This window comes from Oncorhynchus keta, chromosome 12 (genome assembly GCF_023373465.1).
Source record: "Oncorhynchus keta strain PuntledgeMale-10-30-2019 chromosome 12, Oket_V2, whole genome shotgun sequence".
NCBI classification, from domain to species: Eukaryota; Metazoa; Chordata; class Actinopteri; order Salmoniformes; family Salmonidae; genus Oncorhynchus; species Oncorhynchus keta.
In genome coordinates this window covers 41679637-41691797 of record NC_068432.1, presented here as the reverse complement: position 1 = coordinate 41691797, position 12161 = coordinate 41679637, and the positions used below count along the sequence as shown (strand labels likewise).

At 49.0% G+C, this 12161-nt stretch overlaps 1 protein-coding gene across 4 annotated transcripts in view; it reads left to right on the top strand.

The window, feature by feature from the left end:
- epb41l4a (erythrocyte membrane protein band 4.1 like 4A) overlaps positions 1 to 12161 on the top strand; it is a 131619-nt gene that overhangs the window by 48027 nt on the left and 71431 nt on the right. For all 4 annotated transcript variants that reach the window (XM_052458338.1, XM_052458339.1, XM_052458340.1 and 1 more), the window contains exon 3: positions 6397 to 6501. In XM_052458338.1, the coding sequence (XP_052314298.1) occupies positions 6397 to 6501 (105 nt within the window). The remainder of the gene's footprint in view (positions 1 to 6396; positions 6502 to 12161) is intronic.

Below are 12161 nucleotides of genomic sequence, written 5' to 3'. Positions count from 1 at the left end.
ATCCTTGGATAGTCCACCCTCGCCGCCAACCATGGCCTAGTAGTCCTCACCCAGAACCCCACTGGACTGAGGAGCAGATCGGGACTGAGGGGCAGCTCGGGACTGAGGCAGCTCGGGACTGAGGGGAAGCTCGGGAGTGAGAGGAAGCTCGGGAGTGAGGGGAAGCTCGGGAGTGAGAGGAAGCTCGGGAGTGAGGGGAAGCTCGGGAAGCTCGGGAGTGAGGGGAAGCTCGGGAGTGAGAGGAAGCTCGGGAGTGAGAGGAAGCTCGGGAGTGAGAGGAAGCTCGGGAGTGAGAGGAAGCTCGGGAGTGAGAGGAAGCTCAGGAGTGAGAGGAAGCTCAGGAGTGAGAGGAAGCTCAGGCAGGTTGATGTATCTACCAGATCCTGGCTGGCTGGTGGTTTCGGCAGATCCTGGCTGACTGGCAGATCCCGGCTGACTGGCAGATCCCGGCTGACTGGCAGATCCCGGCTGACTGGCAGATCCCGGCCGACTGGCAGATCTAGAAGAGTCTGGTTGACTGGCAGATCTGGAAGAGTCTGGCTGACTGGCGGATCTGGAAGAGCCTGGCAGATCTGGAAGAGTCTGGTTGACTGGCGGATCTGGAAGAGTCTGGTTGACTGGCAGATCTGGAAGAGTCTGGCAGACTGGCAGATCTAGAAGAGTCTGGTTGACTGGCAGATCTGGAAGAGTCTGGCTGACTGGCGGATCTGGCGGATCCTGGCTGACTGGCGGATCCTGGCCGACTGGCAGATCCTGGCCGACTGGCAGTTCTGGCAGATCCCGGCTGACTGGCGGATCTGGAAGTGTCTGGTTGACTGGCGGATCTGGAAGAGTCTGGTTGACTGACAGATCTGGAAGAGTCTGGTTGACTGGCAGATCTGGAAGAGTCTGGTTGACTGGCAGATCTGGAAGAGTCTGGCTGACTGGCAGATCTGGAAGAGTCTGGCAGACTGGCGGATCTGGAAGAGCCTGGCAGATCTGGAAGAGTCTGGTTGACTGGCGGATCTGGAAGAGTCTGGTTGACTGGCAGATCTGGAAGAGTCTGGCTGACTGGCGGATCTGGAAGAGTCTGGCAGACTGGTAGATCTAGAAGAGTCTGGCTGACTGGCGGATCCCGGCTGACTGGCAGATCTGGAAGAGTCTGGCTGACTGGCGGATCCTGGCAGACTGAAAGATCTGGCTGCTCCATGCTGACTGGCTGCTCTGGCTGCTCCACTCTGACTGGCGGCTCTGGCTGCTCCATGTAGGCTGACAGCTCTGGCGGCTTCTTACAGACTGGCAGCTCTGGCGGCTCTGTGCAGACTGGCAGCTCCTTACAGACTGACAGCTCCTTGCAGATTGGCAGCTCCGTGCAGACTGGCAGCTCCTTGCAGACTGGCAGCTCTGGCTGCTTCATGCAGACTGACAGCTCTGGCTGCTCCATGCAAACTGACAGCTCCTTGCAGACTGACAGCTCCTTGCAGACTGGCAGCTCCGTGCAGACTGGCAGCTCCTTGCAGACTGGCAGCTCCTTGCAGACTGACAGCTCTGGCTGCTCCATGTAGACTGACAGCTCCTTGCAGACTGACAGCTCTGGCTGCTCCATGTAGACTGACAGCTCTGGCTGCTCCTTGCAGACTGACAGCTCTGGCTGCTCCATGCAGGCTGGCAGCTCTGGCTGCTCCATGCAAGCTGGCAGCTCTGGCTGCACTGAACAGGCAGGAGACTCCGGCAGCGCAGGAGAGGAGGAAGGCTCTGGCTGCCCTGAACAGGCGGGAGACTCCGGCAGCGCAGGAGAGGAGAAAGGCTCCGACAGCGCTGGAGAGGCGAGGCGCACTGTAGGCCTGATGCGTGGTGCTGGTACTGGTGGTACTGGACCGAGGACACGCACAGGAAGCCTGGTGCGGGGAGCTGCCACCCGAGGGCTGGGGTGTGGAGGTGGTACTGAATAGACCGGACCGTGCAGGCGCACTGGAGCTCTTGAGCACCGAGCCTGCCCAACCTTACCTGGCTCGATGCCCACTCTAGCCCGGCCGATACGAGGAGCTGGAATATACCGCACCGGGCTATGCACCCGCACTGGGGACACCGTGCACACCACTGCATAACACGGTGCCTGCCCGGTCTCTCTAGCCCCCCGGTAAGCACAGGGAGTTTGTGCAGGTCTCCTACCTGGCGTAGCCCTACTCCCTGTGAGGCCCCCACCCCCAATACATTTTTGGGGCTGACTCTCGGGCTTCCGTCCGCGCCGCCGTGCTTGCTTCGCCAACCTCATTCTCCTGTAACCTTCCGCGCACTGCTCCATCGAATCCCAGGCGAGCTCCGGCACTCTCCCTGGGTCGACCGCCCACCTGTCTATCTCTTCCCAAGAAGTATAGTCCATACTGTACTCCTCTTTGGGCTGCTCCTGTTGCCTCTTCTCCTGCTGCACCTTTGGGCGGCTACACTCCCCTGGTTTAGCCCAGGGTCCTCTCCCGTCGAGGATTTCCTCCCATGTCCAGAAATCCTTCTTACGCATCTCCTCTTTGGGCTGCTCCTGCCTGTTGACACGCTGCTTGGTCCGTTTGTGGTGGGTGATTCTGTAACGGTTTTCTAGGTGTGAAGGAGAGTCGGACCAAAATGCAGCATGTAGATTGCGATCCATGTTTAATGAACAAATGTAACACGAATCTAAATACAAAAACTACAAAACAATAAACGTAATGAAAACCGAAACAGCCTAATACTAGTGCACATACACACAGAACAAGGAACAAAGCAACTAAGGACAATCACCCACGAAACAACCAAAGAATATGGCTGCCTAAATATGGTTCCCAATCAGAGACAACGATAAACACCTGCCTCTGATTGAGAACCACTTCAGACAGCCATAGACCTAACTAGAACACCCCACTAAGCTACAATCCCAATACATACACACCACATACAAAAACCCATGCCACACCCTGGCCTGACCAAATAAATGAAGATAAACACAAAATACTTTGACCAGGGCGTGACAAAATGTTTGACTCCCCGTACCTGCTTCGTCTCTCCAGCGTCATTCCATGTGACAGAATGCATCAGCCAACACACGATGCATCGGGGAGAACTGGCGTTCCGTTTGGTATGTTGGCATCAGCTCTGGGTCACCACCGATGGAACCGGGGATGCCGAGCCAGCTCGTTGGGCTTCCACACCCTAGCTGGCTCAAGAGGTTTCCTTGTCCCGGTTGGCTCGGATGGCGCCCATCCCACGTCGGGCCTCAGCCGGATCATCAGTGCTTGTTCGCCCAGCCGGTCCAGGAGTTTTTTTGTTTATTTTTTGTTTTGTTGGTGAAGTCGGGGTGGATTCCGCCGCCGATGGAACAGGGGGTTTTCACGCCAGCGTCATTCCATGTGACAGAAGGAGGGATGGAAGGAAGGAGGACACGATGAGACAATGTTGTATTCATGCTTTGAGAATAATTAACAGAAGTGTACTACAGTCACTCAGCTCAGTCTTGGCAGAACTGTGAATACCAGGAAAGACACAATAGGCCTTCACAGATGGTAATTAACCACTCAGGAGTTTATATGATGTTGGAGTTTATATGATCACTGCTTGTTTATGATGTTGTTAAAGGTTTGTCAGGATGTCAGGATGCGAGGTTGTCAAGATTTCAGGATGTCAGGATGTGAGGAAGTCAGGATTTCAGGATGTGAGGTTGTCAGGATGTGAGGAAGTCAGGATGTCAGGATATGAGGAAGTCAGGATTTTAGGATGTGAGGAAGTCAGGATTTCAGGATGTGAGGTTGTCAGGATGTGAGGAAGTCAGGATGTCAGGATATGAGGAAGTCAGGATTTTAGGATGTGAGGAAGTCAGGATTTCATGATGTGAGGTTGTCAGGATGTGAGGAAGTCAGGATGTCAGGATATGAGGAAGTCAGGATTTCAGGATGTGAGGTTGTCAGGATGTGAGGAAGTCAGGATGTCAGGATATGAGGAAGTCAGGTTTCAGGATGTGAGGTTGTCAAGATTTCAGGATGTGAGGATGCAAGGAAGTCAGGATTTCAGGATGTGAGGTTGTCAGGATGTGAGGAAGTCAGGATTTCAGGATGTGAGGAAGTCAGGTTTCAGGATGTCAGGATATGAGGAAGTCAGGATTTCAGGATGTGAGGTTGCCAGGTTGTCAAGATGTCAGGATGTCAGGAATTAGAGGAAGTCAGGATTTCAGGATGTGAGGTTTTCAGGATGTAAGGATGTCAAGATGTGAGGTTGTCAGGACTTCAAGATGTGAGTATGTTAGGATGTGAGGATGTCAAGATGTGAGGTTGTCAGGACATGAGGATGTCAAGATGGGAAGCTGTCAGGATGTGAGGATGCCAGGACGTGAGGTTGTCAGGATGTGACGATGTCAGGCTGTATCAGAGGGAGGAAGTGTAGAGGATGTCCCCACAGGGAGTCAGAGAGAAGGAAGCACAGAGCCACTGTTAAACAGCTGTCTTTCTGTCTAGCAGGTGACAGGCATATGCATCATGTGGTTTAATCAGAGATGAGACAACAGCAGAGGGAGCGAGGGAGAGCGGGGGAGATAGAGAGTAACTTAAGAGAAAGGGGAGAGAGGGAGAGAGAGAGAAGAAGAAGAGAGAGACAGAGAGAGAGCCTGTCTCCTGTGTCAGACACAGGCAGCCTACTTGTGATTCCCTTGGAGTGTACCTGCAGATTGGAGTAGATCATGAAAACATGCAGATGAGCCCTGAATCACACAGGAGGAAGTAATGAACTATTAACATGAGGAGGTGCACTACTTTAGGTGCCATAGGAATGAACTTGGACCTACTCATCTCATCCTATGTGGTTCTTTGGTCTTCTTGGACTTGATATCCTTGGTCTTCTTGAATTCTTAAGGAGTGTAAGTTGTCATGAGACAACATATGTATTCACGAGGTGTCCCACACTGATGCTTATTGTTCTACTGCTGAAAGATGGCATAGTCAGCTCTAAGAAGTCACATTTGGTCTCTAGCCAGCTGAGTGTGGTCTGTTTGTCTGTGTTCACATGCTTTGATGGCATAAATCATACTGACTGTTTGTCAGTGTACACCTTGTGATTCATCAAACATGTGCTTTGTGGTTAAGAGGAGCAGTCAGAGAGAAACACACACACACACACACACACACACACACACACACACACACACACACACACACACACACACACACACACACACACACACACACACACACACACACACACACACACACACACACACACACACACACACACACACACACACAGAGAGAGACAGTTTCCTCCTCTCTGTGTCAAGAGCAAACAGAGATAATTAGGTAAAGAGAGAGATGTCCTCCAGCCAAGACGGATGCTGGTGTCCTGTTAAAGAACACAAACCGAATGCAGATACACCACTGGTCTGTCAATGATCCACCTGATACGATCTCTGCATCATACACCAGGGAAATGAGCGTGTATCCATTTGTGTGTTGACTTTCATATGGAAAGGAAAGAGAGGAGGGTAGGAATCCCTGGGTTGTTTTGGAATGTGAGTGTGGTCGGTGTTTGTGTTTCAGCCTCACCATGAGATGATGTTAGCTGTGAGTAAAGCCCCATCTTTCATTACAGGCATCGATGTAGCCAATCAGATAGTACTCAGGATAAATCTAAAGAAACATTTTAAATGTAGGTGAGAGAGAGGAAGGTTTGGTTGACTTGTGGTCCGCGCTGAGGCAAATGTGGATTGGTTGGTGTGATCCATAATTGGTTTTCCATCGGAATAAATACTTATATCGTCAGTGGATACATTTGGATTGATGCTGTATCTACAAGAGAAGGCTGAAGTGCTGACAGATAAGATACGGTCAACAATGTTTCTTCACCCCACAAAGGAGAAATAGATGTGATTATCTTGCAACAGTGGTATAGGTGTTCTGGAAATGCTCCTGGAATCAGAGTTTGTCTGGTTCATACTAAAATCAAAGTCCTAATATTGCTTCTTTTAGCAGATTGCTTTTGTAAGCCTGAGAAATGGTAATGAGAGGCACCATGAGGCGTGTAAATTGCAGCGGAAGGCAGTTTTAACTGCATAGCAAAGTAATCATTTATATCTAATTGATATTTCCCTGAAGACATAGGTCTACTCTCTTACAGAGTCTCTTTATGCCATTTCTGAATGCAGACACCGAGAGCTGAAAGAGAGACTGTCTCTAAGAACTATACTGTATATGCCATATATTGTTGAAGCTATTTATTCTTCAAAACATGACTTTCAGTACAGAAGCCCACCATGGTATTTCAGAATACTTTGCCTGTTGCCTCAGAATGCATTAAGTTTATATTCCATAAGTAAAAACACTCACATCAACTTGATGTCTTTGCCTGGGAACACGTTTGCCTGTGACTCAGACACTGAGTTCCAAAACACTTTGTGTTCCACAGAAGTCTACTAAGGGTTCGGTGGTGCTGGACTTTGTGTTGGACCATGTGAAGCTGGCAGAGACAGACTTCTTCGGGCTTCGCTACTGTGACCGCAGCCACCAGACCGTGAGTCACCAGTGATTTCTATAAACATATTTATACAAATAATATATACATTTATAAGTGAATGTGTATATGAATGTGTGTCCATGTGAGTGACAGTATCTCAGCACACCACTGATAATCTCACAATAGACCAGGGAAGGCTTTATGCATTATGACATGCTTATGACATTACATTATGAATGGCGCACCGGAGAGATTATTTCCTTCCTTCATATACACTAATCAAAGTGTCTGGTAAGATTAGAAAGGTTATTTCGCCTCAAGTCAGATGTCTAGCTTAGATATCTTAAGATGGTAGCTTCAGCTTGCCCCAGTCAAAGTGAAAATAGTAAGCATTATTATCCTGTAAAGACAATAACAGCTCTGTGAATATTGGCCGGGGGTCATTCTCTGTCTTGTCATTCCTATAGAAGGTGCCATCACAGAGCGTCCCACGCAGGCCCAGCCCATGATAGGGTAGAATAGGGCTGGGGAGGAATAGTAATAACCCATGCAGGGCCCCAGGGCTACACACACTCAGAGTTAGTCAGAGTACAGAACCATAAAAGAACACAATGATAACTGTGTCCCAAATGGCACCCTATTCCCTATGTAGTGCACCACATAGGGAATAGTGCTCTGGTCAAAAATAGTGCACTATTAAGGGAATAGTGTGCCATTTAGGACATATAAATACTCTCCCAACATCCCCATCTTTCTCTCACATGGATGGGCGGTATCCTGTGCAATGCCTTCAGGGGGCTGTCGGCCAAGCCCTGATTTATCGTCAGACCTGCATAGGATGAAAGAAAAATAGTGAAAGGAGACTGAAAATGTTGGAACGCCAGCATCACTGTCTGTTTGACTTGGATATAGCCTATGCCCTAAACATGTACTATGCACTATTATAAACTGGGTGGTTCGAGCCTTGAATGCTGATTGGCTGACAGCTGTGGTATATCAGACCGTATACAACGGGTATGACAAAACATGTATTTACTGCTCTAATTACCTTGGTAACCAGTTTATAATAGCAATAAGGCACCTCACGGCTAAGGGCTGTAACCAGGCACTCCGCGTTGTGTCGTGCTTAAGAACAGTCCTTAGCCATGGTATATTGGCCACATACCACACCCCCTATTGCTTATTATCACACACCCTGAACAAGAGAGGATTCTTACACGGAACCCAAACCGGCTACGCGCGTGTGCCATCATGCCCCTACACCAAACGCAATCACGACACGCAGGGTAAAATATCAAAACAAACTCTGAACTAATGACATTAATTTGGGGACAGATCAAAAAGCATTAAACATGTATGGCAATTTACAGTGCCTTGCGAAAGTATTCGGTCCCCTTGAACTTTGCGACCTTTTGCCACATTTCAGGCTTCAAACATAAAGATATAAAACTGTATTTTTTTGTGAAGAATCAACAACAAGTGGGACACAATCATGAAGTGGAACGACATTTATTGGATATTTCAAACTTTTTTAACAAATCAAAAACTGAAAAATTGGGCGTGAAAAATTATTCAGCCCCTTTACTTTCAGTGCAGCAAACTCTCTCCAGAAGTTCAGTGAGGATCTCTGAATGATCCAATGTTGACCTAAATGACTAATGATGATAAATACAATCCACCTGTGTGTAATCAAGTCTCCGTATAAATGCACCTGCACTGTGATAGTCTCAGAGGTCCGTTAAAAGCGCAGAGAGCATCATGAAGAACAAGGAACACACCAGGCAGGTCCGAGATACTGTTGTGAAGAAGTTTAAAGACGGATTTGGATAAAAAAAGATTTCCCAAGCTTTAAACATCCCAAGGAGCACTGTGCAAGCGATAATATTGAAATGGAAGGAGTATCAGACCACTGCAAATCTATCTGGCCGTCCCTCTAAACTTTCAGCTCATACAAGGAGAAGACTGATCAGAGATGCAGCCAAGAGGCCCATGATCACTCTGGATGAACTGCAGAGATCTACAGCTGAGGTGGAACACTCTGTCCATAGGACAACAATCAGTCGTATATTGCACAAATCTGGCCTTTATGGAAGAGTGGCAAGAAGAAAGCCATTTCTTAAAGATATCCATAAAAAGTGTTGTTTAAAGTTTGCCACAAGCCACCTGGGAGACACACCAAACATGTGGAAGAAGGTGCTCTGGTCAGATGAAACCAAAATTGAACTTTTTGGCAACAATGCAAAACGTTATGTTTGGCGTAAAAGCAACACAGCTCATCATCCTGAACACACCATCCCCACTGTCAAACATGGTGGTGGCAGCATCATGGAAGATGGTTAAAATTGATGGGAAGATGGATGGAGCCAAATACAGGACCATTCTGGAAGAAAACCTGATGGAGTCTGCAAAAGACCTGAGACTGGGACGGAGATTTGTCTTCCAACAAGACAATGATCCAAAACATAAAGCAAAATCTACAATGGAATGGTTCAAAAATAAACATATCCAGGTGTTAGAATGGCCAAGTCAAAGTCCAGACCTGAATCCAATCGAGAATCTGTGGAAAGAACTGAAAACTGCTGTTCACAAATGCTCTCCATCCAACCTCACTGAGCTCGAGCTGTTTTGCAAGGAGGAATGGGAAAAAGTTCAGTCTCTCGATGTGCAAAACTGATAGAGACATACCCCAAGCGACTTACAGCTGTAATCGCAGCAAAAGGTGGCGCTACAAAGTATTAACTTAAGGGGGCTGAATAATTTTGCACGCCCAATTTTTCAGTTTTTGATTTGTTAAAAAAGTTTGAAATATCCAATAAATGTCGTTCCACTTCATGATTGTGTCCCACTTGTTGTTGATTCTTCACAAAAAAATACAGTTTTATATCTTTATGTTTGAAGCCTGAAATGTGGCAAAAGGTCGCAAGGTTCAAGGGGGCCGAATACTTTCGCAAGGCACTGTAGCTTGTTACCTTGCACTTGCTAACTAATTTGTCCTATTTAGCTAGCTTGCTGTTGCTCTTTCTATCCATCTCTTTATGTCTTTCTATCCATCTCTCTGTCTTTCTATCCCACCTATTCATCTCTCCCCCCCTCCCTCTCTCTATCCCTGTCTCTCTATTCCTGTTTCTCTCTCTGGCTCTCTCTCTCTCTCTTTATTGTTTTTGTTATTTTATTAAAATTGTAAAACAGTAATGGAGTTTGATGCTATGATAGAATAAAACTGATTATGGATCAACAACATTGTAGTAAATCCCCAATACTAACCTAAATGACAGTGAAATAAAGCAAACCGGTATTGACTAAAAATATTCCAAAACATGCATTCTGTTTGCAACAAGGCACTACAGTAAAACTACAAAAAACAAGACAAAGGAATGAACTTTTTGTCCAGAATACAAAGTGTTATGTTTGGGGCAAATCCAACACAACACATCACTGAGTACCACTTTTTGTATTTTCAAGCATGGTGATGGCTGCATCATGTTATAGGGTATGCTTGTCATCTGCAAGAACTGGGGAGATTTTCAGGATAGAAAGAAACAGAATGGAGCTAAGAACAGGCAAAATCTTACAGGAAAAACCTGGTTCAGTCTGATTTCCAATGGACACTGGGAGACAAATTCACCCTTCAGTAGGACAATAACCTAAAACACAAGGCCAAATCTACACCGGAGTTGCTTAGCAAGAAGACATTGAATGTTCCTGAGTGGCCTTGTAACAGTTTTGACTTAAATCTGCTTGAAAATATATGGCGAGACTCTGAAAATGGCTGTCTAGCAATGATCAACAACCAACCTTATAGAGTTTGAAGAATTTAGAAAATGATCATGGGAAAATATTGCACAATCCAGGTGTGCAAAGCTCTTAGAGACTTACCCCAAAATACTCACAGCTGTAATTGCTGCCAAATGTGTTTATAACATGTATTGACTCAGGGGGGTGAATACTTATCCTAATCAAGATATGAGTGTTTTTATTTTTCATTCATTCAACCCCCAAATAATAAATTTGACTTCCACTTTTTCTTGGGGGGCAAATGTTTATTTGTTTAGTTATTTTTGGAACGTACCTGTAGGCTGCCACTCAAATGAAAGACAAATCAATCAGTAAGAAATACAAACATAGTTGAATATAAACCGGAAACCCGTTCCCCCAACCCCACCCAGCCACCATGTCTCCACCCCCAACCTCCCATCCCATTCCACCTACCCCACCCAGCCACCATGTCTCCACCCCCAACCTCCCATCCCATTCCACCTACCCCACCCAGCCACCATGTCTCCACCCCCAACCTCCCATCCCATTCCACCTACCCCACCCAGCCACCATGTCTCCACCCCCAACCTCCCATCCCATTCCACCTACCCCACCCAGCCACCATGTCTCCACCCCCAACCTCCCATCCCATTCCACCTACCCCACCCAGCCACCATGTCTCCACCCCCAACCTCCCATCCCATTCCACCTACCCCACCCAGCCACCATGTCTCCACCCCCAACCTCTCATCCCGTTCCACCTACCCCACCCAGCCACCATGTCTCCACCCCCAACCTCCCATCCCATTCCACCTACCCCACCCAGCCACCATGTCTCCACCCCCAACCTCCCATCCCATTCCACCTACCCCACCCAGCCACCATGTCTCCACCCCCAACCTCCCATCCCATTCCACCTACCCCACCCAGCCACCATGTCTCCACCACCCAACCTCTCATCCCGTTCCACCTACCCCACCCAGCCACCATGTCTCCACCCCCAACCTCCCATCCCGTTCCACCTACCCCACCCAGCCACCATGTCTCCACCCCCAACCTCCCATCCCGTTCCACCTACCCCACCCAGCCACCATGTCTCCACCCCAACCTCCCATCCCATTCCACCTACCCCACCCAGCCACCATGTCTCCACCCCCAACCTCCCATCCCATTCCACCTACCCCACCCAGCCACCATGTCTCCACCCCCAACCTCCCATCCCATTCCACCTACCCCACCCAGCCACCATGTCTCCACCCCCAACCTCCCATCCCATTCCACCTACCCCACCCAGCCACCATGTCTCCACCCCCAACCTCCCATCCCATTCCACCTACCCCACCCAGCCACCATGTCTCCACCCCCAACCTCCCATCCCATTCCACCTACCCCACCCAGCCACCATGTCTCCACCCCCAACCTCCCATCCCATTCCACCTACCCCACCCAGCCACCATGTCTCCACCCCCAACCTCCCATCCCATTCCACCTACCCCACCCAGCCACCATGTCTCCACCCCCAACCTCCCATCCCATTCCACCTACCCCACCCAGCCACCATGTCTCCACCCCCAACCTCCCATCCCATTCCACCTACCCCACCCAGCCACCATGTTTCCACCACCCAACCTCTCATCCCTTTCCACATACCCCACCCAGCCACCATGTCTCCACCCCCAACCTCCCATCCCATTCCACCTACCCCACCCAGCCACCATGTTTCCACCACCCAACCTCTCATCCCGTTCCACATACCCCACCCAGCCACCATGTCTCCACCCCCAACCTCCCATCCCGTTCCACATACCCCACCCAGCCACCATGTTTCCACCACCCAACCTCTCATCCCGTTCCACATACCCCACCCAGCCACCATGTCTCCACCCCCAACCTCCCATCCCGTTCCACATACCCCACCCAGCCACCATGTTTCCACCACCCAACCTCTCATCCCGTTCCAC